At 41.0% G+C, this 26728-nt stretch overlaps 1 protein-coding gene across 1 annotated transcript in view; it reads right to left on the bottom strand.

The window, feature by feature from the left end:
- Positions 1 to 26728, bottom strand: part of GNA12 (G protein subunit alpha 12) — a 77380-nt gene that overhangs the window by 31871 nt on the left and 18781 nt on the right. The window contains exon 2 of the mRNA XM_074965180.1: positions 21125 to 21340. Coding sequence (XP_074821281.1) covers positions 21125 to 21340 — 216 coding nt within the window. The remainder of the gene's footprint in view (positions 1 to 21124; positions 21341 to 26728) is intronic.

The raw sequence follows: 26728 nt of genomic DNA, 5'->3' as shown, positions 1-26728 counted from the left end.
AAACAAACAAACAAAAAACTTAGAACAAGATTGGAGAAAGGAACTTTGAGAATAGATGAAATATGAATACATCCCCATCTGTTTCTTTAACCAAGCTGGTTAAAGTCTTAGCAGCTCACTATTTTAAGATAGAAATATATAGGAAAAAATTATACCATTAAAACTCAATTTATTCAACCTAAGATTTTACTGAATTAATTTTCCAAGTAGAATTAAGTGAGTATCATGAAAAGTGAGTGGAATGAAGAGGCTTTGGGGGTGGAGTGGGGGAGCAGACCTTCTTAGGACAAACACCAATGGTTTGTTCGGGAGTGAAGCCAAGTGAAGCACAAGTCCACCACAGTCTGAACTGAAGGAATCTGCGTTGTACACAGAGGAGACATTTGAAAGGTGTCAATAAATTACTTCTCAAAGCAACATGTTTTCCACCTTCTCAAACAGAAAATCTTGCATGATGTTTCCAGGAGCTTTTTTTCAAAATGCAAAGTAAATAGAGTGAATGAAGTTTACTTCACATAGCCTCTTTTCTTTAAGCATAGCTGCAAACTAGTAGGAAGCAGAGAAGAGATTTTGCCCCATTTCTGCCTTTATACTAGTGAATATTCCCCGAGTTACTTTATCTCCTTTTTGGGATGTCAACTAATAGTTAGCCTGTGGAGTTTAGTATACTCCTTAGAGAACAGTGACATCTTAGCAGTTCTGCTCTCTCCACTGGGTTTAATTATCATCTGGACAGCTTGTGACAGTGTGGAAACATCTCACAAAATATTTTCTGCAGAAAAATTATACCCATCCTCTTTACCTTTTAAAGAGAAAACCCTAACTCTCAAAAAATGATGAGATTACATGCCATCTGTCAAGTTTTTTTTTTTTTTTTTTTTTTACACTGTGTCCAAGAGTTGAGGCAGGGAACCTGTCTGGGACAGCAGGAGTCCAAAACCTCCTCTCTTTCCCCCAATTGAATACCATGAGGCAAGAGCCCTGAACCACAAGCTCCCATTACACTATTCCAGAGACTTCAGTTTCTCAAGGAGGTAGACTAGGGGTATTGAACGCAGCGATGCTTTTACAACTGAGAACATCCTCACAGTACTGATACAGACACTACCAGAATGTACCTAAATTATGACTTAACTGACAAAAGAGACTTCATGGGATAAGTTTCATCACTAGAATATTGGTATAGAGGGACATCGCTTGCTGATGGACAGGCAGAATAAAAAGGGAGGATTTGTTGCATTACACATCAAGAACAAACATACTTCTGAGGTCCAGAAGGACGTGAGGCAGTCCATGTGGAGTGCAGTTCAGAATATCTGGGTAACGATAAAAGTGGGTAAAAAATAGGGATCTCCTATATACCACCAAATAAGGAATGACCATTTCTAGCACAAACAGAAACATCCAAAACAAAAGACCTGCTAGTAATGGGGGACCCAGATATCTGTTGGGAAAGTAATATTACAAAACACAAAATAGTTATTGAAATGTACTGAGACAACTTTTTGTTTCAGAAAGTAGAGGAAGTAATGAGGATGACAGCCATTTTAGACTTGATACTGACCAACAGGGAGGAATTGATAGTGAATCTGAAGGTGGAAGGCAATTTAGATGAAGTGATCATGATGTGACAGATTTCATGATTTTAAGGAAAGAAAAAAAGAGCAAGAGCAGCAGGACAGGGACGATGGACTTCAAAAAAGCAGACTTTAACAGACAGAGCTGGCAGATAAGGTCCCGTGGGAAGAAAATCTAAGGGAAAAAGTTGCTCAGCCAGGACAGCTGGCAGTTTCTCAAGGAGACAATATTAAAAGGAACAACTGCAAACAATCTCCATGTGAAGGATAAGTAAGAACAATAAGAGGCCAATATGGCTTCACCAGGAGCTCTTTAGTGACATGAAAGTCAAAAAGCAATCTTACAAAAAGTGGAAATATGAAAACTTGCTAAGGAGTACAAAAGAATAGCACAAGCATGTAGGGACAAATCAGAAAGGCTAAGGTACAAAATGAGTTATGCCTAGCAAGAGTCATAAAAGGAGATAAGAGGTTCTTTAAATACTTTAGGAACAAGAAAAAGGCAAAGGAAAGTGTCCCCTACTTAGCAGGGAAGGAGAGCTAATAACTGGGGACACGAAGGCGGCTGAGGTTTTTTAAAACACCAGAAAATTATATTAATGGAAGTGTTGTTTGAAAGACACAGAAGGTAATGGTCTCTTCCTACCTCACACCGGTGGGGCCCCTGCTGAAATACTGTGTCCATGTCTGGGTGCTACGCTTTATGAAAGATGTGACCAAACTGGGAGTCCAGACAAGCACCACAAAAGTGAGAAAAACGTTTAGAAAAATCTGACCTATGAGGAAAAGTTTAAAAAAAAATTGGCCATGTTTAGTCTTGAGAAAAGAAAATGATGGGGGGGACCTGATAAGCCTTCAAATATGTTAAGGACTTTTTAAAGGAAACAGTGATGAATTGTTCTCCATGTCCACTGAAGGTAGGACAAGTAGTAAAACAGCAAGGAGATTTAGGTTAGATATTCGGGAAACGTTTCTAACTATAAGGATAGTTAATAGGCTTCCAAAGGAGGCTGTGGAACCCCTATCTCAGGAGGTTTTTAAGAACAGGCTGGACAAACACCTGTCAGAGATGGTCTAGGTTTACTTGGTTCTGCAGGGGACTAGACATGATGACTTCTTGAGGTCCCTCCCAGCCCTCTATTTCTAGGATTCTATTAACGACTTATTTCAGCACTGAAATGGGGGGAGGAAGGGGTTTGAGAAAAGGTGAAGGCTTGTCTACACTGGCACTTTATAGTGCTGCAACTTTCTCACTCAGGGGTGTGAAAAAACACCCCCTTGGGCGCTGCAAGTTTCAGCGCTGTGAAGTGCCAGTGTTGACAGTGCACCAGTGCTGGGAGCCTCACAGTGAAGATGTGCCCCAAGAAGAGGGATTTGTGGATGGCGAAGGCAGTAACTGCCTTGAGTGAGATGTGGTGGGGTATTAGAGATGAGGCTGGGTTGAATGCTGGGGTGGAGAGGGAGTTATTGCTATCATGTAACAGAGCAAACATGTTAGAGTGTAAAAAAAGGGGGTGGATTAGTGAGAATGATATCAGTAACAGAAATTGTACAGAAAGATCGGTTGATAGCTGGCAGGAACACAATAGATGAAACTAGGAAAATGATTAACGTTTCACTCCCACTTGCATAGTGCCTGTAAAGATTATTCTTTAGGACAGGGCCTGCCTTGTGTCTGAAGCACGCAGCACACTTTCAGTGCAGCCACTCATCACTGACGTTGCCCTGACCCTTTTAAGTGTTTCAAACATCTGTTCTCATCAGAAAATAAGCATTTACAAACTGATATGCTAGTTAGTAATAAAAACTTAAGTATTTGCATGAGAGATCCTTGTTGTTTACGAGTTTGTTTACACCTAACACTTATTCTTAGTTTTGTCTTCCTAGCCGATGTCAGGTTAGCCTTTTCAAAGGAGCCCAAGAGAGTTCAGTACCCAAAACCCATTAAAACTTAGTGGGATTTTGAAACCTAGCTCCTTTGAAAACTCCCCACCTTAACTCAGTCAAGATTATAGCAGAATAGCTCCACTATAGCTAAGGTTTATGTTTAAAGGCTGACTTTTACATGCTCTGAAGTCCACATGGTTATTCGTATTGCATAGAAACTTGCTGTACCTCACGGAGCGGAAGGTAGGGCTAGTGATCAAAATCTGGAATCATTTTGATCAATGGGTTCCCAAGATACAGCTTTTCTTAAAAGGCTGGAAATTCTGGGAATTTTTTGTGCAGAACTAGAGATCAAACTATGGTTCTGATCCTAGACAAAATGTCTTTATTGCTAGATATTTACCTCAACTAGTGTATGGCACCCACTACCTTTGGAGGAGCAAAACTGAAAACAGTATTCAAAAATAGTTTAGCTCCAGCCCAAGCGTCTATACTGCAATTTGTAGCCCCGCAGCCCAAGCCTCACAAACCTGAGTCAGCTGACCCAAACTCAGAACTGCAGGTATTTTATCACAGTGTAGGTTTACCTTAAGAGTCACAAGGCCCATGTAGCTTTGAGGGAATGCTATGGCCATCAAATCTAAGCACTATCCAGGCACAACAAGTTTAAGTTGAACTCAGGGGAGAAATCTGAAATTAAAAAAAAGGAGGCAACTTGCTAGAATGTGTATTTATCATAAGGTTTGTGTTTTGGGGTGGGGTGGAATAAGATTTTTTTATAACAAGATTCAGAAGGCATTCAAACTAACTGTGAAAAGAAACAAATGCAAATGTTTTCAGGGAGGACAGTGGGAATTAGGACGCAGAAGACATGTGACAGTAACAGGAGGAGAGGGGGTTTGGGACTGCATGCAGATGAGTGACAGAGGAGAGGGGGTTGAGGTTAAGAGGTAGGTGCCAGGGCATGTGGAAAGAATTGGGCTGGGAAACCTGTCAGTCCCACATTCTCTCCTCATGTGTACCCCAGGATCTTGGGAGAAGGGGACAAAGTCCCTCTCCCTACCCCTTTGGGTGAGCTGAAAGTGTCTGTCCCTCTTCAGGGTCTGAGCCCCTCTTGCTGTCACTCCTCAGTTAAACCAGGATTTGGGATGGCATGTCAACCTCCCAGCCTCATCTTGTCCCTCTAGGGAGGGTATGAGCCCCTCTCCCTACCTCCTTTGTGAGCTAGCATCTGGGGAAACCCTGACTGTCTGGGTTGGGAGCTGAGAAAAGATACACTGGGAGCACACACCAAGAACACAGTGCTGAGTCTGGAGTGAGGAGTTGAGAATAGGCATGCTTGCATCGCATTACAGGCTCTCCAGTACCGAGAATGGGAACACCTACCGACATGAATGGAGCAGTTCACGCTTCTCAGAGGGATTGTTTCAAGCTGTATTCATCTCCACGGAGCTGTTCTCATTCACCTAGGAACACTAAGATGAATGGACCCCTTCTTCACACCTCTGAGCCTTTTATACTGAAGATGGACATGCAGAGCACCTCTTCCCTCCAATGTCTCTATCCTTCCTAAAAATAGGTCACCTTTTTAAAAGGCAATTTCCCCAGGACATCATAATCCCGAAACAGCTTGTAGGGTAGGGCTCCCTGAGCTGTGGACACAGGAAGCTGGTCCTAGGACTTCCAGGCTTCCAATTCTAGGGCAGGGAACCTGACAGCCCACAAATCCCCAACTCCAGCGAGGAGCCTAGCAACCCTAAGAGCGCCAATGGGTTCCCTGCCATGGAGATGTAGACCTTCAGGTTTCAGTGAAAGTTTAGTGGAATCTGCAACAGATACTGTAAAACATTTTGCCTCAATGAATCAGCATTGTCCAAGGAAACCATTTGTTAAGAACACTTCTCGGCCAACACCCAATTAAGAATTTCTCTCTGTTTAAAGGTTGACTAAGTGCTCTATAATCTGCATGGTTACTCAAAACGGGGACACATTGTAGGGTCAGTGATCCAAATTTAGGGTAATTTGGAGAAGGTGCTTCCAAGATATGCCTCCCCCACCAAAAACACTTTTCTTAAAGTTCACAGATTCTACCAACTTTTGGGAGGCACACCTGGGTTCTAAAGTTATAATGGCTTAATGGGACAGGAAGGGGAGGGTGAGCTGAAAGTGGAGGTGCAGGGGTGAGAGTAGACAAAAAGACACCACGTGCTTGAATTTACTGTCATGACCACATAATAAAACTGTTCATGTCTGGATTCTCTCACCAGCCCTGTTAGCAACTACGCACAGACAACATTATCCCAATTCCATGATAAAGTTTGTTTGGGGGCAGGGGGCACTTAGGAATCACATAGCAACAGTGTTTCATTGTAGAGAAAAAGAGTGGACTCTCACTCGGAAAGCCTGGTCTCTATTCGTGGCCCAGGTCACCTTGCAGGCCAGTGGCAGAGTCAAGTCACTTCACCTCTCTGTACTTCAGTTTCCCCAACTGTACAATGGGAATAATGATGTTTTTGCTTGGTAAAAGTCTTTCATACTTACAGATGAAAAGTGCTACAGACAAGCTAAGTAGCATTCTCATTACCTGGCCATTGCTGCATCTCAACTGCAAGCCTATATACATATACCACCGCCATGACCACTAACTCCTACTAAAAACAATTGTCTTTTTTTTTTTTACTGACAAAAAAAAGCCTGACAAAAGCCTTCATTAACACAGAATTAAGGTTGCCCAATGGTATCTCATACCATCCCAGAACATCGAGTTCAGAACACTTCAAAAACTTGGAAAAGCAGGAAATACAGAGTGAAGGTATACCACTTTAACTCCATCCCCATACTCCAACTTGCCTTTGCACTGTCCAGAACAGGAGTTACCTACACCTGTTCTATACTCAGGCAGTTAAGCTACTTCACAGAAAGAATAACACAGCTGCTAAATTTTACAATCTCTTCATCATCCTGATGCGCACGATGCTATCCAACACTATACTTTCATGTACCCTTCACTGAACTTCAGGCCACACTCAGCACCCACCCTAATTGCTGACAATCCCTAGGGTAAGACAACCCCTGTGCCCACTACTGTCACAACATGGCACTGTAAAGAAGTATACTCAAGGTACACATGCACCTCTTTCCTTTGATCATACACACAGCGGTCAAGGAGAGGGGCTCACACACACACACACACACCACACACACGGGAGCACCCTACCCCCCCCAGATCATCTCATATCAGTCACAGGTCTGCCAGACTGCTCTAACTTACCCCTCTACCATTCAATACAGCTACATCTAACAGTGAATGCAGCTGGAGTGTATGCAGATAATTCCTAGTAGCTACTGCCAGCTCAAGGGGTAGTTAAGTTTCCATGGGTGTGTACCTTCACTCTGAATCCCATGCTTTTCTAAAGTTTAAGCTTTGCTGAACTTGATGTTCTAGAAGGGCATAAGATGCCAGCGTGCAACCTTAACTCTGTTAAAGGAATTTGTCAGGGAATATATATTTTCCTTCCAAAGAAGCTTTTGGTAGTTTACACTTACAGCACCTTCACTTTCTCAGAACAAGAGCTCTTGTGAAGGGATTAAAATTTTAGAAGCTCTAACAAGTATCTTTGAAATGAAAGGAAGCATGAGGCTTAGTTTTCAAGCTGCTGTAAGCCTCTGTAGCTCCCTCCAACAATTCAGCTTGAAGAAAAGTAACCTACCACTCAACCTACTCCCTTCCCATAGCTAACAACCAACGTCTGGGGCCTGAGCCTTGCCAGTATCACTCCTCTGGCACCCAGCCCCAGCTTCCCACTGACAGGGCTGGACCTCAAATCCCCACGCACGACAGCAAGTGGCCATTTACAAGAGAATGCCCATTTATCATGGTAAGTATATGGAATCAGTGTATAGATGACAAGCCCTCAACTCACAAGCTTGGAACTTTTTGGAATGCAAATGTGGCGCTGGGTATGCAGCATAGCTAAGTCTTTACATTTTCTGACCGCAACTCCAGCAGCCACCACTCAGTTCTGTTCACTAAGGTTATGGCGGTGCTTGCAAAAAGCAAATCTAGTGCTGTGACCATATGCTGATGATAGCTACTTCATTCTGTGTACAGCTGATGTACAGTAAGTCTTTGAAACGTGCCCCTAGATTATATGCAGCCATCCTCCAGTAGCCAAAATAGGTGTAATTCAGGGAAACATGGTACTAAAGTCTTTGAATCCATGAAATGGCAAAAGGCCATATAATTACAAATAAGATTTGGACAATAAAACCAGCCAAAGAACTAAAACATTTTTAAAGCAGAGATACTTTGTGCTATTTTATGTGCATACAGCAAGAGTCATTGCAGAGTAGGAATTACTGTAGCAAAAGTGACACCAAGCAGTTATGTATCCAGTTAAAAATTAATCAGATTAACTGTATAGGCCCTTTGAAAGTTAACCAGCAACACAGTTACATGAATGGAATATGAGCACATTAAACAGGAAAATACTTTGCATAAATTGAAGTAATTTCGTTGTGTTTGTTTAGTAATCTGAAAGATGAAGGCCTGGTAAATGAAGTAATACTTCTGTAACTAAAGGAACAGAGAAGGTAAATTGCTTTAAGGGAACTCATTTCACAAATCAGAGGGTCCTGCAGAACTACACCTGGGAGCACTGAAAATACCTTGAGAACCCATGAAGTGGAAGCAGCAAAAGATAATCAACTAAAACTGCTAACAAGTTTATCAGTTAGTGCTTTGAGACTGACCTCTTCACTTTGCAGCTTGGTTTATTTGAAGGAAAAATAAAAATAAAACCCCAAACAAACACAGCACTGATGAACCATATTCTAGAAGTGCCTTTAGATCCTCATGTAAGGATAAGACTAAAATTAGGTGTTTAACAGCCATATCTTTGTATAGTGGAGATATTATACACCTGAGGAAGAAACTGGAGGGTTCCCAGCAGCTGCAGTTCCCAGCACACCCTAAAGGACTGAGGGGGCAGTGTGCAGGAATCTCCATGCACGCCCGGGACCCAGCATCAGGCTGTTTCTCCCTCTGGATCCCTGGGCTCTGGGGGGCAGAAGGTGAGCACGTCTGGACCAGGGGAACGCCCGCAGCTGGCCTCTGTGGCGGGATAGGAGATCGAAGTGTCTGGGCTTGAGGTGGTCTGTGGCTGGGGTCGGGGGGTAGGGGGCAGAGAAACAGGTACTGGGTTGTCAGAGGAGTTTCTTTAACTCTCTACTCCTGGGGGGGGGGGGGGGAGAGGGAGAGAGAGTGTGTGTGTGTGAGTATTGTTACATACATACTTGCTAACGGGTATTTTGAAATAAAATTACCAAAATAATCGAAACTGGTCTGATTTATATAATGTTATTTTAACAAATAAAATCTGCAGAATTTTAAGTGCACAAATTTTTAATTTTTTGGAGCAGAATTCTCCCAGGAGTAATATTAAGCACGCATTGGTACCTCGCGTTATCAAAAATGGAGAAATGCCAAAAACTAAGACTGAGGCAAACAGGAAAAGCAATGCAATCGCCACACTAAGCTGCAACACAGCTGCATCAATGAAAAGTGTAGTCAGGGGCAGATTCCTAGTGCAACTTCTTTATAATCTTCTGATCCATTTCTAATCAGTAGCAGTTTAGGAGGATACTAGTTTTAAAAAACAAGACAGAAGTTTCTGCCATAAAGAAAACTCTTGAAAGAATTCAAATAGAAGATACATACGAGTTCTGGAAACATACTTTCCATTTCTGCCACTGAGCATTGACACTGATGTACTGTATGCTGTTTTGTGTGTTCACCGATTTTGTTCGCCACAATCATTTTAGCAGCATTTCTGTGATCATCACCACTTCATACGAGAACGATGCGAGAACATAACAGTAACACTTTCATAATTAGTGAGCCCAAGTAATTCAGCTTTTACAGGACAAAGACTTCCTGTTGGTGTCTGATCAGCAGGCTTCTTTTAATGTGAAAAATTTTAATATTATTGTTTAAGCCTCTAACAAGTGTAGTTAATCCCTATGTTGGAATCAAGTGGGAGGTTTTTCACAAAGTGCCTAGGAACTTAGGCACCAACTTGCACTGAAATTCAATGGGAATTGTGCATCTACCTCCCTTAGGCACACAAATCTGATCTTAAAATTTACAGATACTTCGTTTGACCTCCAGTACAGAAGAACACATTCCTGAAACTGATGTCTCCCTGAAAACTATTTCAACAATTTGAGTCTTGAAAATTAAGATCTATTTTAATTACTTCCTAAACACGGACACCAAACAACTTAATCAAGAGCCAATTGGGCTGGATTTCGGTCTGTGCAGATCTGAGTTTTCTTGCACACTAGAGAGCAGATTACACCAGTGGATTTTAGCCACAGTTGGGTAGTGGCTCAGTGAGAGGCTGAGCTGAAAGTTTCCTCCCTTGTTTCTCACAGCATATGCCAGCATTTCTTGATAGGAATGCAAAGATTAATTACAGCTGGACTTACTCTGAACAAATCCCTATACTCAATAAAATCCTGCAAGATTTAGAGTAGGACTAATTTGTATTTTTGTCTTAATACTTAAATTGTTTCTGTACCTTGGTTGTATGCATAATAAAATTAGAGCCTTCTGCTAGGAGTAGAGAATGCAGTCTCAGGAATTAGGATCCCAAGTTAATTCTTCATTCTAAAAAATCTAAGATTTCATGCTTCAGCAGAAAAGTGTTTAAGGGAATATGCACTGGTAAACATGAAAGACTAGAGCCACATGAAAAGAAAGAGCAAGGACTGGTTCAGCATCTAAGCTAGAAACCCTCACAGGTAATTCTGAAAGTCAAATGTCACTAGACATGAGCTGCAAAGGCAAACAAATGAATCCGGATAAGGATTGGTAATGTACATATAAGTAGGAAGGATTTGATGACAGGAAGTATTTTCAGAGCAAAGTACAGCCATTATTATGCAAGATGCAAATTATGGTCACAGATTCTGAACACTGGAATTGGGATCAAATTACTTTCCGCCCTGAACATACCAAACTCAAAATAAATACTCATCTGCATTTGAAGGGACAGAAGCAGAGACTCCTACAGAATCTGTTTAGTGTTATAAATATGAAGCTTTTTACTTACCTCCAAGACCATACTATTTGAACAGAACCAGACAAGCTCTAAACTTTAGCCATTTGGAAGCAAGCAGCAAGCATTAATAAAAATGCCTGGAACATACTATGTTTTATAGACCTAAAATATGGTCCATAACCTGAAGAGTTTACAATTTAATTAGAAAGAATACAGATGAAGGATTGGTTTCAGAGTAGCAGCCGTGTTAGTCTGTATTCGCAAAAAGGATTGCAGCAGGGAGGGGCAAATACAATATAGAAAACCAAAGCAGCCCATCGGCACAGGTTCTCATTCCATATTTTATTTAAACATGAGCTATCCCCAGCAGCCTCTCTAGCCTCCCCTATGTCCATACCTGTTCCTTATTAGCAGCTCATGTTTATCATACAGACACATATTCCTTTTACTCTTTGCCTCATCCTCCCAATTCCCATGATGACTGCACTTCATCCAGCTGTTGAATTTTGCTATAAACCTAGACTGGAAGCTCTCTGGGACAAGAACTGTCTTTGTTCGCAAAGAACTTAGTACAGTTAGCTTTTAACCCTTAGTTGGAGCGTAACATAAAACGTTGGAGAAAGGACACTAACGCAACCATTCTCCAACGTTTTAAATTACAGATAAAACAGCCAAGCAGAAGATAACCCTGAAGTAGAGCAAAGGGTAGAAACATGTCACTTTGTCACCCCTATTCTATTTATCAGGGGAGAAATCACATAATTGCTCTGTTCATGGAGCAGCTTTTGTTGCATGTGCTCCAGCTTGGGAGAAGAAACAAGCCTCCCGCACGAGGGAAGGCTATCGCATCAGTGTTTCATAACCTACATGGACTTCCAATTGATTTCCAGTGAAAGATTATTTCTCTTTGAATACCTAAATGGTTCGAGTCTTACCTACCTTAGAAGCAGGGTTTCTCCTCATGATGTTCCACAGCATTTATGGTCCAGTGAGATGCTCAAGCTAAGGGTTCTTTGTTTAAATGAAAAGGGGATACTAAGCAGAAATTTCTTAAAAGTAGCAAGGAGGTCCTCAACTTTGGAGATCACTCCCCCTCAATCCTGAGCTTGGATTTTGGTGACCTTCAAGATAGCCTGTTTAAGGCAGTTTTTGGGGTGAGAGAATAAATGCTGGGAGGGCTTTGAAGTAGGCTACTTGGGGAGGTTTCTGTTGGCACTGTGTCAGTTTGTTGATCTCATTTAATTACTTTTAATCCTGTAAATATACATAGGATTACACGCTGCAGAAGTACAATGCTAAAAGCATGCAAAGTTGGTCTATATCCAGTAATTTGTATAGAATTTTGCAGTTTTGTTTTGCATGGTGTCAGCCCTCAAGTTTTAAGTTTTCAAAAAGATACTGCAAGTACAGTACTTTAGGGGACAAGACACCCAAAACCAGGGTTTTAAGTCTTGGTTCTGTCATTTAATTGCTGTGTGGCTTTGAGCATCTCACATTACTCCAGGATCAAGTAGAGAAGAAAAGTATCACTGCTCTCAAGGTCCACCCATAACTCAAGATCCAGCCACCTGTTATGTCAAAGCAAGATGTTATTTAGCTTGTTTAGATCTTAATATGCAAAAGTGGAGGAAGTGGAATGTTTTAATCAGCAGTTAAATGGTTAAGTGCTCACATTTAACTTCAGCATTAACGCCCCTTCAAATGAACATGGGCAGTTTACATCATTGAAAACTATTGTTTCAGTGCTGTCTGCATACACTACTACATCATATTACAGCAGGTTCACATTCTTCAAATTATTTTCACAGCCACGTTAGGTAGAGACAAATTTAAGTGAAAGTTTAGGCTCTGGAGGACAAGTGCAACCATCAGCACATAGGGCTGCTAAGAGACAGCTTACACAGAACTTTACAAATATAGTAACTGCAAAACATGAAGGCCAGCGCGTGACAAGGATGTTTCTGGCTTGTAGCCCTGTGCTCAACCAATAGGTTATGCTGCTTGTAGGGACACCATGGACTTCCACATGGATACTAAAGTGTGGTGTTGAATAGAGATGTAAATGATGTTGTGCAAAGCTTCCCCATGATGCTGCAATTTCACAGAAGTTTTGCAAACTTGAAAAATCCTGGAAATTTTTAAAATAGTTTTGCAATGAATATTGTGTGAAGAAAAGGTTCTCTCTGTAGCTGGCACCTTGTTTAAATTATGCTCAAGATGAAGTAATGAATAGTTTTGTTATTTCTTTTGTACATCTTTATCAGAAGCCTCCATGGACACAACTGATAGAATATGTAAGAGTAACTGGACTGAAAAAGAGGTCAAAGTTACAGAACAAGCAACATTTGTAGCCTCTTGTGTAAGTTTATGATTGAGCAGTGGTTTGGAGAACAGCAGTCTACGTGTAACATTTGTTTTATGAACTATTGTACAACAGAGCTAATTTGGCACTTAAAATTCCTGAAGAGCAAATCCACAGTAAATATATAGAGTTGACATTAGATACACAAATCCTCTTCACCATGATTGTATATTATAGTTATACTATTTCACATAGTAAGAAGAGAGCAAAATGCTATTTGAGTCATGCGCTTATGTCTAAAATGTAAAATCACTGAGGGTCTGAGATGGAGTGAGAGCTTTCAATCCATGTTTCACCTTGAGTACTGGAGACAGACTGCCACATCAGGTTACATAGAGCATGTCTACACAGCAATAAAACACCCTTGGCAGGTCCACATCAGCTGACACAGGCTCATGGGGCTCAGAGCTATAAAACTGCAGTGCAGATGTTCGGGCTTGAGCAGGAGTGGGAGCCCTGGGGACCTGCGGGCAGTCAGAGCCCGAACATCCACCCTACAATTTTATAGCCCTGCAGCTTAAGTCACCTGACATGGGCCAGTCGTGGTGTTTTACTTCAGTGCAGACAAACCCATGCAGTGTTTTGATAAAACAATGCATACTACCGAGTTTTCAGATACTGGGAAAGCACCATAAAACTCCATTAGCCTTCCCGTGAAGTCTGATATCCAACAGAAATTTATATTTATATTATCAGCAAGTAAATGAAGTGAACCCTTTGGGGAGATAGTGTTCCAAACATAGGGGTCCCATACAAAGACAGGAAATATCAAAAGAATCTATAAAAGAACAGTTAAGTATTCTTCTTGAGCTTCTCCCGCAAACTGCCCCCCCAAAAGGCTTCAGGGGTTCTAGATCATTTATGGCTCTCTGCACAAGGAATTGCATAGAACACTCTCATTAGTAGTAGTTTAACATGAGCACAGCAGGAAGTTTCCTCCTACCTCTGCAACCCGCACAACCCCTCCATATATGCCTCTCACGGATTGCTGCGTCATATAAAAGCTAATATTTGGTGCTCTCTCATAGGTTCCAAGGTCAGAACAGACATTGTAATCATCTAGTCTGCATTCCTGTAGAACTCCCACAAAATAATTCCTATAGCATCTCTTCCCAATTTAAAACTTGCCAATGATAGAAAAAATCACCACAATCCTTGGTAAGTTGTTCCAGTGGTTAATTACCCTCACTGTCAAAAATTTACACCTCCTTTCCAGTCTGAATTGGTCTAGCTTCAGCCAGGTTATACCTTTCTCTGCTAGATTGAAGAGCCCATTACTAAATATTTGTTTCCCATGAAGGTACTTACAGACCATAATCAAGTCACCTGTTAGTCTATAATGTGCCACAGGACTCTTTGCTTCTCTTAAACCTTGTTTCTTAAGGTAGATTCAAGGAGCTCAGTTTATTTATCAAGGTAGATTTTCTAATCTTTAAGAGGGCTGGGGTGCTGGGATAAAATTCACATTTACAATGACTGAAACAGGAGTCTCTCTTTTTTGCTTAACAAGTCCTATTAGGCCCACGTGTGTTAACGGCTGTATCCATTGCTATGGACCAACACCAAGATACCGATAGCCAATTGAGCTGAGCTATGCTCACACGTCAACTTTTGTGTGCACCAATTTTGGGTGAGAAGTCCCCCGTCCCCCCCAACACACACTAAAGTGAAGAGCAAGTGTGTGCACAGGAAATAGCTTTTGCAAGTTCTATCCCTTGTTGTTTGGGTGCAAGATCTGCTGGATAAAAGGAGTAATCTGCTGCCAGTCTTACTTTCAGAGAAGTGGAGAAAGAGGGTTGAGCCTATGCCATCTCATTGCTGCCAAAGAGAGTTGCCATGATTTCCCCCTCACATGCACAGAGTACACCCAGTGCAGGAAGAGGTGAGAGAGTAAATCTACCACCATTTATTGCATCCATAGGGCAGCCACTATTCTTGCACTGAGTTTCCCTAGTACCATTGACATTGAATGGAGCCTTCAGCTGGACAGGAGGCCACCAAGTACTCAGTCTGATGGACTTGGAACCAGTGCTGTCATGGCTAGCAGTCATGGCTACAACACCTAAGCCCTACAACCCCGAGATGTTGGTACATATGGAACTCCAGTTTACACAAGAGCACTGGAAATTCTTCACTTCCATGTATTAGAGACAAGCAACAAAGGATTCCGTAATAACAAGCTCCTTTGTGGAAGTAGTCATGCAAATCAAGTATTCTGTCTCCATCTGCTGGCAGGGAGGAATGTACTGCTAGCAGGGAGGAATCTGAGGTAGCACAGAAGACCTGAGAGAACAAGTGTTACTGGGTAGCTATACTGAAGTGATAAAATGTATTCCTTTCAAAAATAAAGACAGAAAATATGGGGGGGTGGAGAGAGTCACATACTGATTACAAAAGAATTCTTATTCTTGTAGCTAAAAAAAATGAGGACAGCGACCTGACAATGTAACCAAATACACAATGAAGCTTTTGTCCCAGAACTACTTGCTTGCATACAAGGAAAAGAGGAACTTGGGGGGAGGGAGGAGGAGAGGAGAAGGGGCGGGATGTGAAGAGAGTGAAATTGGTTAGGCTGCTTTAGAAGGAGAGAGACACTGAAGCAAAGAAAATACTGCTATTGTGGAATCCACCCACTCAGTTCTAAGAGGCTCACATACCCAGACAGGGATTTACAGGCAGCACTTGAATGCATTGTGTACGAAACAGAAAGTGCTGATAAATGCCTAGAGGCAGCTCCTCTGGTCCAAGTGAAGAAAATTTCAGATATTAGGTTATAGTCAAACAGCCATTTTATCCAACAAGCTTTCCACTGCTAAACCAATAATTCAAGTTTAGCATTACAAAGGAAGGCACCTATAGATTAGATTTTTTTAGCTATAGGTAGTCAATCCATGCATCATATTTTACTTTACTTTTTAGTAACCACTATTTTTTTAAAAAAAAAATACAGTTCAAAAGCAGAATTACTACTATAGTATGGTTTAGTAGACAGGTACATTGCATAATGACTGTACAACATGTTACTACACAGAGCTTAAGTTTAAAAAACAAAAGACGTTTAGTGTTAAATTGACTGCAAGACCACCCTGAAGATATTTTACAGTGTTAAGGAAGGTCTTCACTGCAAGCATCCCTAAGGCCTGGTTTACACACAGTTGTACCAGTTAGGTATTAAAACAGGTGCAAGAGACTTTATAGGCACTTGTTTCAGTTAAGATTAAAAAAAATCAGGCTTATTTCAGTTTAAATCAGTAATTGGTTTAAACTAAAAAGAACTAAGGAGGAAACTTCTACGTGGATACTTCTATTTGACCAAGTCAGTTTAAAGTCACGCCTTAGTTAAAGGAATTCAGTTGCTCACATATACAAGACCTACAAATCAACAGAGACATGTTAAATCTGGTTTACATCTATTTAGACCAATTTAAGTGCCCACGTAGGGATTTAACCAAACCAGTGCACAGGTGTGGACAAGATATAAACCAGTATCTACAATATGGGGTTATAAATAAGCCTTCCACTGAAACGCAAAAAAAAAACAAACAGACCACAAGCTACTCCCAATCTCCATGACCTCAACTATCAGCCTTTTGCTACATCCTAATGAGATTAGGCACTGCATGAACAGCCCTAAGAGCCAACAAGAGGAAGCAGAATCATTCAATTTATTAAGCAGCAAGATTATTTTTGAAAGGACTTGTCTAGTAATGCATCAGTCTGAAAACTAGTACCTATGCCCTCAAGAACATTTTAATTCCATGCACCACATATAGTAGAACCTCAGAGTTACGAACACCTCAGGAATGGAGGCTGTTTGTATCTCTGAACAAATGTTGTGGTTATTCTTTCAAAAGTTTACAACTGAACATTGACTTAATACAGCTTTGAAACTTCACTGTGCAAAAGAAAAATGTTGCTATTCACCATCTTAATTTAAATGCAACACAGTAACTGTTTCCTTACAAAGGGTTTTTTAAAATATTATTTATTTAATTTATTTTATTTTACGTTTAACACAGTACTGTACTGTGTTTGCTTCCGCCCACCCCCCATCTCTCCTGCTGCCTGATTGCATACTTCCAGTTCCAAATGAGGTATGTAGTTGACCAGTCAGTTCGTAACTCTGGTGTTCATAATTCTAAGTTCCTACTGTACACTTATGAAGCTTTAATGCAATAAACTATAATTTACTTATATTTAAGGCATCATTCTGATTGTACCTGTGTGCCATATCATGCATTATAGTTGATAACTTTGAATTCCTGTCTTAAACTATGTTATTCACAGCAGGCTGAGTTACAAGTAGTATTCTGTACTACTATAGGTTACATTTATGCCTTTGTATATAAAATATTCCGGGCCCATAACAGTTTTGTTTCCCTTAATATCCATAAAATATATTTCTACATAACCACTTTAAGTCATGGTTACATTAGTTCAGAGGTTCCCAAACTGTGGCATACACTGATGAGTTTACTGGAGGACGCAAGGACCTGATAGGTCAGCATTAAAGGGCTGGGAGTATGGAGAGGGCTCTGTCTGAGAGGTCTTGGCTGAAGGGACAAAGCTCCCTGCCCATCTCATTCCTCCATTGCTGCAGCCACCCACCAGCTGTCAACCTCCTCTGCTGGGAAGGCCGGCGGGGGGGACGGGACGGACTCTGAGAACTGCAAGCTGAAGGCCGCACCCTAGGAGTACTGATACTCCTGCCTGACACAGCCCTCTGCTGACTCCAACCCTTCAGTGTGCAGAGCCCTGTCCCCTTGCCTTTCTGGACAGAGTCTGCACAGGGGAAGCAGAAACGACCACACTGAAAAGCCAGGATCAGGATGGGGCAGTGTCCAGAAGGCAGCGAGGGGGACAGTACTCCACTCCCCTCCCCTCTTGACCCCAGCCCTTCAGCACAGTCCTGTGAATTTTCCCTGCAAAATGGGGGGGGGGGGGAGAGGGGGAGTGGAAAGAGAAGAGCAAGGACAGGCAGGGAACCAGGACCCAAGAGTTGAGATCACCTGACCACTGCAGGGAGCGGAACACTTCCTCAAATCCCAGTGGTGAATACCCCCATGGACCCTCCTATGGGTACTGGGTACCCCTCCCTATTCATGGGACATGACTCTGAATGGAGGAGCTCAGCAAAAAGAGTTTGGGAATCTCTGCATTAGATGTTACAAATATTACTGACTTCAACATAAAGGTGGAGCTCTGGTGTCTTTAGCATGAATCTCTGCCTTCTGTTTGTTTAAAGCTTGTAGCTGAAGTTCAAGAATGCAAAAGCAGCCTTAATTTATAGTCTTGGAAAAAGTCTTGTATCAAGGAACTAGTCTTTCCATATAATAAATTTCACTGCTATTTAGTGATGTGGAGGGAGCATCTGACCTATGTAACAGTTCTCCACTCTGCCACCTGCCCCTCACCCCCTCAGTATACTTAGTCACTTTTTAATATTCAGAGGTTGTTTTTCCTGTAACCAACTTCAGCCACTTACAAGGGGTGAGTTTCCAATCCCACTATCACAGCTCAAGTAGTCATAAAGTGTTTAGGTCTAAATAGTCTCAGTTATTTAGGGTTAGCAAATATAACTAAGCATTTTAAGAAGATAATAATTTACAGAGTTAAGTTGGCAAGCCGGACACCTGCATGAAAGACTTCAATCTGCAAATTAAAGGATGTTTAGGTATGCTGAAAATATACAAGATTAATTCATAAGTTGTTAAAATACCTAGGAAATATTTATCCTAAATAAATTTCCAAGGACTATTAGTTGTGGTGCTGAGGTATATTGGCAAGGGTTTGGTTGGTTGTTTTGGCTTTAAATAAAACCCCTTGTGGCATTACCACACATAGTGAAATAGAATATATAGCCTTTTCTTTGGGGAATGAAAAACAAAACCAAAAAAACCCAAAAAAACTTACTAAACTGAAAAAGCTCTCTAGCTATTTTAAGGGAGTCACTCCTGATCTGAGAATTTTTAAGTCATGTTTCAGCAAAAGCACAATTTTAGAGTTAAAGTTAGAGACTTCTGGAAAAGGGATATAATGGAAGTACTGACAATCTTAACTGTAATGGCACAAAAAGCAGAGCGTTGACATTCTGGCATGGACCCTTACTACTAAAAGACACTGCTAAACAGAAATGTTTGTTTTAATCTTGTTATAAGCTATTCCATTAATTCCAGTTCTTCCTTTTAGGGCCAAAAAAGGAAGACACAGCAATGCTGTAATTCCTGCCCTTAAACTTCAAGCACATTCCATTTCAAGAACTTCAGAGTTTATTTATGCAATTAGTTTTCAGAAATGCTTTTCCAGAGTCAGGCAACAATGAGAATATAAAGAATGGCATATATTATGTTTTATGACATTATTGAAATTAAGCCAAAAACTTGACTCCTTAGAAAAAGAGCAGAGCTATAGGGCCACTTTGCTTCCTTGTATGAAAGTACTAACAAAAACACTGCAGACTTGTGTATCTGGGAGCACAAGAGCATGGTGCAAGGGAAGACAAAGAATAATTTCTGATATAGGCAAAGAATGTGTTTTAGTGCCATGCCTGGTCTAGGTAAATTATTAATGTTACATTACTGTCAGTTACATTACAATATCTGTTACTTTTACACGTCAAGGCCTAGGACGCAAAAGGACCAAGATTATTTTGGACTGACTATTTCCTCCTTAACTATGAACTGACAGTGTGTGGGTGGAAGTCTGCACAAGTAACAGTTTCCCATTCCAGACCTTAAAAGTACACAAACTAATCTCAAATCTGGAGAATTACAATCCCAACCGGATGGAAGAGAGGCTCTTAAACTCAAGATTTTAAGAGGTCTCGGATCACAGCAGCACCCAGAAAGGAGTCTTCAGAGTACTTCTCCATTTCCAATTTTTATGTTTGCTTAAATCTAAAACTCTGCACTTGACTTTGCTTCTTTCCCTGTCCTGTCAGCCTCAAACACTACGGTTGCTCAGAGGTGGGAGAGGGAATGGCATTTCACCTCCTGTCTGAGGAGTGTGGTAATACTGATAGTGTAATATAGTAAGGGGAGGCCCCAACTTGGAATTCACTACTGCTGGGCTCACCTTTGCATCTGGCAATTCTCACATAAGAAGTCACATTCTCCATCACACAGAATTAAATTCCTTTCTTTGAACACAATGTTATTTATAGCAGCAAAGCAAGGAAAACACTATTTAGAATAAACATCCCTCTTATGCCCAATTTTAGGAAGTCACAACATCTCTTTTCAATGAAAAAAAGGAAGTGTTTTATGTGAAGTTACAGAGTGAGAAACATGGAACATAACTTAATATATAAGCTTAGAAGCTAAGCCACTTAAGTGACTGGTCAGATTTTAGTTATACCACTGTTTGAACCCAAATAGGGAGCCACATCTTGAGGTTAGTGACAACCAAAAAACCCAAATCGACCAAAAGAGGCTATAGTCCCTCAACAATCACCTCATTATTTGGGGCTAGAGGGAGAGGGGAGAAGAGAGGTGGGGAAGGTAGGGGAAAAGACAAGACAGGGGAATAAAGGGTGGTCATCAACTGCTCCAACAGGCATAAAATAAAATAAATAAATAAATGTTTGTTCAGATCAAAGACAAAAATGTTCAATATCAGAAGTGCTCTTATATCTGCATTTTATATTATGTAATGAGTTTTGTGCTGAACTCTAGAAGTCTGTTTGAAAAGAAAAACAGGGGAAAACCGTTTTTATTTTTAGGATGACATCCAAATGCTGCCTCAAGTGCAACCTGCAGATATAAAAAAAGGAAAAAAAAAAATCCAAGAACAGCTTGGAAAGGGATCACATTAACTTCAAAAGAGCTGATCTGCAAATAGTAATAGCCTGCCAGCATCAATACAATACAAGTTGGCAAAACTGGACAAATATAAAGAAGTGTGCATTAATCAGTGGCCTACTATGATCAGCCCAACTGAGCAGCTCAGGTTTTGGGGGGTTTTTTGTTCAATCATTTCCTGCCTTTTTTGGTTCCTCTTGTTCTTCCAGTCTATCCAGTCTTGTCCACTCTTTCCTGCTGCCCCATATTTTTTTTCAGTTTGGCTCCAGTTACTACTCATTCTTGCTGCTATAGCATGCTCAGATTTATAGCAGTGCTACAGCTTGCTTGTATTATGGCCACACACTGGGTTTAGCAATCTGCTCTTAAACTGGATTCAGACTGAAAAAACCCTGTTTACAACTCTTCAATCACCATACAGTTGGATATACTTACCAGCTGATACTCGCTCCGACGGCTAAAAGCTTCCTTGATCCCAGAATCCCTCCACAGTGCGCTCAGTGCAGGTACATACAACTGGAATGTGGCAGGCTCTATAGGCATTCCAGCTTTGTTTTCAAAAGCCATCAAAAACATTCCATGCTTCTCGTTCTCCGTGTACTGCCAAGGAATCCCTAGTTTGTCCCGTGCATCAACGAGAACCTTGCAGCCCTGCGGAATGATTCAGATAAAACTGAGTAAGTAATCAAAAAATAAAAGTGTAAACGAACTCGAACTTAAAAGTACATGAAGCTTACAGTAGCACAAGTCAGTAGTCCTGTGGGAGGAAAATTCAGAAGGGGATACAAAATATGCTCCATTGCAAGGAGCAACATGTGAAGGAACAAAAACTTTCCTTGTTCCAGCAACTTAGCTGCTATATATCTGGTGGGGGATGGGGAGAAACACTTTTACAATGACGGTCAGATAGCAAAGTATAAAAATAAAGACCTATATCAAATGTATACTAGAATATTTTCTGTCTAGCAACTTATAAGCAACTCCCACCCCATCACTGTATTATCCAAACACCTACTGAAGCAGACACATCTGAAACAGTGTTAAGTATTAACATCTCTTTCCACCTGTCCTAAGAAGTTGGATACTGACATCAGTTCATGTCACATCCTGCCCCTGAGAAAGTCAGACTAACTCAGCCCCACGAAAGGCAGTTTTAATGAAGATTAATTGAAAGACTTGGCTGGATTGAAAAGCTGAAATAATTTTGGTTGCACACACCTGAAAGGTTTCAGAGTAGCAGCTGTGTTAGTCTGTATTCGCAAAAAGAAATGGAGTACTTGTGGCACCTTAGAGACTAACCAATTTATCTGAGCATAAGCTTTCGTGAGCTACAGCTCACTTCATCGGATGCTGCATCCGATGAAGTGAGCTGTAGCTCACGAAAGCTTATGCTCAAATAAATTGGTTAGTCTCTAAGGTGCCACAAGTACTCCATTTCTTTTTACACACCTGAAAGTCCTTCAATTCAATAGTGCACTCCTATTGCTCAACCCAAATTATTTTCCCCCCCCTCAAGTACTGCAAAGACCTGCAAGTCTATTCCGCTTATTAGCCTTGACCTGAAATACACAATGTATTGTAAGAGCTACCAGAAAAGTCTGCTGGAATATGAAACTGGCTTAAAAAGGAGGAGATGGGAGCACTCTGGAGGTTATTTAATAGAGGGAGTGTTTTACAAAGTTTTCTTGCTACTGAGCCTGGGGGAAATACCTTAGGAAACTTTGATGGTTGCCATGTAAAAAGAAACAGGAACTCACCAAAAAACATGATTGTTTGTTGGGTATGTCACACATGGAGAGCTGGTCACACCTCCCCTCTAAGCTTAGAAAGGAGTTACTCAGCATGGAAGCCAACACCTGTTTTAGAAAGGGCATTCAGCATAGTCTACTGAAGTAAATTAGGCTGGTTTACAGATCATTGTCTCTATGCCCAAGAACTCTAGGTCAAATAAAAAAATGTGAAGACACATGAGACATGTCTATGTGTTTACCACATAGCCTTAAAGAACTAGTGCCGTTTTGCTCAGTCATGTAGCTGGAGTTCACATTAGACGTTATCAATTTTAAATTGCCACTGACATTTTTAATGGACTCCTAGAGGCGTTCATGTTGCTGTGAAACAGGGCTTTGACACTGGCAGTGGGGGTTCCAATATAATGCCATGGCATTTTCTAGTGGACTTTAAGTTAAATAGCTTAGATCAGGGGTGGCCAACCTGAGCCTGAGAAGGAGCCAGAATTTACCAACATACATTGCCAAAGAGCCACAGTAATACATCAGCAGCCCCTGCATCAGCTCCCCCCTCCCCCGCAGCTCCCAGCATCTCCCGCCCACTGGCGGCTTCATCAATCAGTGCCTCCCCTTCCCTCCCTGCACCTCCCAATCAGCTGTTTCGTGGTGTGCAGGAGGCTCTGGCAGGGAGGGGGAGGAGCGAAGGCATGGCAGGCTCAGGGAAGGGGGCGGGAAGGGGTGGAGTGGAGTATGGGCAGGGCCTGTAGCAGAGCCAAGGGTTGAGCAGTGAGCACTCCCCGGCACACTGGAAAGTTGGAGCCTGTAGCTCCAGCCCCGGAGTCGGTGCCTATACAAGGAGCCACATATTAACTTCTGAAAAACCGCATATGGCTCCGGAGCCACAGGTTGGCCACCCCCTGGCTTAGATCCCATTCTAAGTTCTCAGGACACCTTTTTTTCATCAAGATGGCTGTCTCCAGCCAGTTTGTAGGCAGAACAAGACATTTCAGTTTCTTTGTAATAAATATTTCATATTATCCTGCGAGTTTTTGTACTACAGGGCTGGGCAAAACAGGCACAGTTTGTTCTCTAATAGCAAGCTTCCTTTTAACTTGCCACATTCACAAAAAGGGCTTTTGGTGAGTAAATTGCCACCTTCTGATTTCATTTTTCTAACAATCAGATTTTGTGGGGAGGGGAGGAAATATCTAGTTCTCTAACCAAATAGTTCTTGACAATACAGAATAGACCGAGTCAGTCTTCATGATTTGAAGTTTTACATAAGGCTTATATTTCAGACTGAATGCACAAGATAAAGTTTAAATTTGAAAGGCATTTCAATGGCCATTAAAGCACACCCATGTTCAAGAGTTCCAAGTAGTAGACATCTAGTTCTTAAAATCAAAAGCAATTTGAACGACGGATATATCAACTACAAGGTTTGGTTTTATATGAGCTAACTGACTCATTGGTACAGCATGTCATCTATTGTAAGCCAATTTAAAAATGAAACTGCTTTGGTCAGAGATGTGAGGGGTTTTTTGTTTTCTTTTAATACACAGAGCACTGAAGTCTTTTTTTCAGCAGGTTTCAGCCCGAACTTCTAGACCAAGGGTCCGAAGCTTGTTTAGGATATTTGACAAAACATTTTGTTTAAAACACACATGCAATCTTGGATTACTTAACAAGTCTGCAGTTAATGCTGAAGTACAGACATAAATACCTCATCCGCTCCAGCCCTTTAAAAAACACACAGCAAGGATACTGCGTTAAAAAAAATTGGAGGGGGACAGAACTGTGAGATGTTAAACAGTTTTGAGTGCCACAGAACATGAGCTTATAACCAAAGTACCTCAGAAACCATTATATAGTAACATTCTTACTAGTGTGGTTTCCCAAATATAAACAATTAATCTTGAACGACATTCATTTTAATACAACATAATCCTCCAGACACACTATTCAAAGAACATGTTTTTGTGACACCAAGCACAGAGTACAATTCACCATTTATATCCTCAAAATGAGGTACTAAAGATACGCATTTAGGATTTTGATTTATTGGACTGACCCAAAGCTGAAAAGCCTATTCTCATTTCCAAATAGTTAATCCACCCCCTCACTGTTACTGTATTTGAAGCTCTCACCATAACTAAGAATAAAAAAGACAACAGAATATACAAGGCTATCTTTCAGAATTGCACAGACTCTACACATTCTTTAAAACTAATCACTTACGCAAAAGTACCACTCTGGGAGGAATTCAAAGTCACTACTATTTTTTTTCAGAACTGGTTTTGTACTGACCAGTGGAAAACTGCTATTTTTGGACTTAACGTCAAGGTTGTGTTTTATTGTCTATCAATATGCAGAGCAATGTTTGGGGGTTGTTTTTGTTTTTTTAAAGAGGAATGGTTATTTGGGCTGTTCTCCAGGGAAGCTATCCAAAATACAATCACATCAGTTGTTACCATTTCTATCTTCCACATCTCTAAGTTTGGTTGCAAATATGCATGTAGTGCTCCAGCCCATGCAAGCCAGCTCTGACCTTTCACCTGCTTAGGCTCCAGCTCTCCAGAACCATCTCACTCAGCCCTTTACTATCTAGCTTCTCTATCTTACAATTTTAAAATAGTTTCAACCTTTACCCATCTCATTGTTTCAGCATTTCCTTAAGACTCTCTCCAATGAATGGCTAAATGATGTTACAACAGCTGCTTACAAGATAATGGGAATTCCCATCAACATCACAACTTCAGTATTTTTTAAAAGTCTGATATACATTTTATTTCCATACAATGGTCAGCTCTGATTTTTCCTGATTCCACATATACAAAAATACCAAAGAAGTGGAGTTTATTCTAGTTAAGTTTCCCTATCTGTTTGGAAAACAGCCTGATAGCCGACGTGGAGATGTTTTGCAACTGTCGCCTAACAAATGTGACCATTAAACCAGTTTCAGATTCATCCATAGATGCTTCCCAAACTGACAAGTTCTGTAACCTGGGACAAGATTTTCAAGTGCAAACAACAGGTTTCAGAGTAACAGCCGTGTTAGTCTGTATTCACAAAAAGAAAAAGAGTATTTGTGGCACCTTAGACACTAACCAATTTATAAGTGACTTCAGGCTCCAAAGTCCAAATGAAAAGTCGATGGAACTTAAGTCACTTTTGAAAATGATACTTAAGTGCTTTAAAAATTTTTAAATAAAAAACAAACAACATAGCTGGAGTCAACATATCTTAGGTTGAGTTATCACAGGGTCTACACTGCAGGGGGTCGATGGGAGAAACTCCCATCGACTTACCTTACTCTTCTCATCGGGGGTAGAGTACAGGGGTCAACTGGAGAGCAATCTGCTGTCGATATGGTGGGTCTTCACTAGACCCGCTAAATCAACCACCAGTGGATGGATCTCAGAGTGTCGATCACGGCTGTAGTGTAGATATAGCCTTTGTTAGGATAGAAGCTTTAGACTGATGGTTATAAACTTGAGGTCATTTTAGATCAAGCAATAGGCTGCTCAGACACTTAATACAAAGAGTCAGCCAAGATAAGACTTCTGTCAAGATGGACAGAAAAGTAACACCTAGTCACTGCAATCCTATCACTTCTGCAACTTTTTTCCTCCACAAAGATGGAATTTCAGAAACAGATATAGGACAAATGCAACATAAGAGAAAGGGAGTGAGATTTTCTCTGTATGGCACAACAGGCCACCCCTTTTTAAAGTATTTACTACAGTAACTATCTCTGGGGCACAAGTGGAGTTTAGTCTACATACCCATTTATTCCTACTTGTACAGAGTCTTAAAGATAGGTACATTTCTATCTACCTGTAACGTTGCCTTCTTTAAAGTAGAACGTGGTGGTCTATGATCCACTATGACCGTATTCTTCCTCCTCATCAACCAGCCACAGAGAGGCTCGCTCGTCCCACCCACACTCCCCTTCTCATGCTGGTACGACATTGGAGCTGGAGAGAGGAGTTGTTCAGAGAACTGCTTTCCTCTAGCTATCTATTCATCTGCCACAGAAGAAAAAGGCAGATTAAACTGCAATTAAAATGAACAATTAACCATATCTTCACCTGTATACTTTCTTTGATCTATATATTCACTCACTATGTAATAAGCGAAGACTAAGATTTAGGACAAAGCAAGATCCCAATAAGAGGGAATCCAATCCCAAGATTCCTCCATCTCCCTAGAGAAACAAATAAGAGAATGGGAGTGAATGGGAAGGGAAGGACTGAGATTTCCCCATCAACTGGAAATTATTCAAGTTAAGTGATGCCCCAGGTTAAGT

The sequence above is a fragment of the Natator depressus genome, chromosome 10, assembly GCF_965152275.1.
Source record: "Natator depressus isolate rNatDep1 chromosome 10, rNatDep2.hap1, whole genome shotgun sequence".
Classification (NCBI taxonomy): Eukaryota; Metazoa; Chordata; order Testudines; family Cheloniidae; genus Natator; species Natator depressus.
This window is presented reverse-complemented; position numbering and strand designations above follow the sequence as displayed.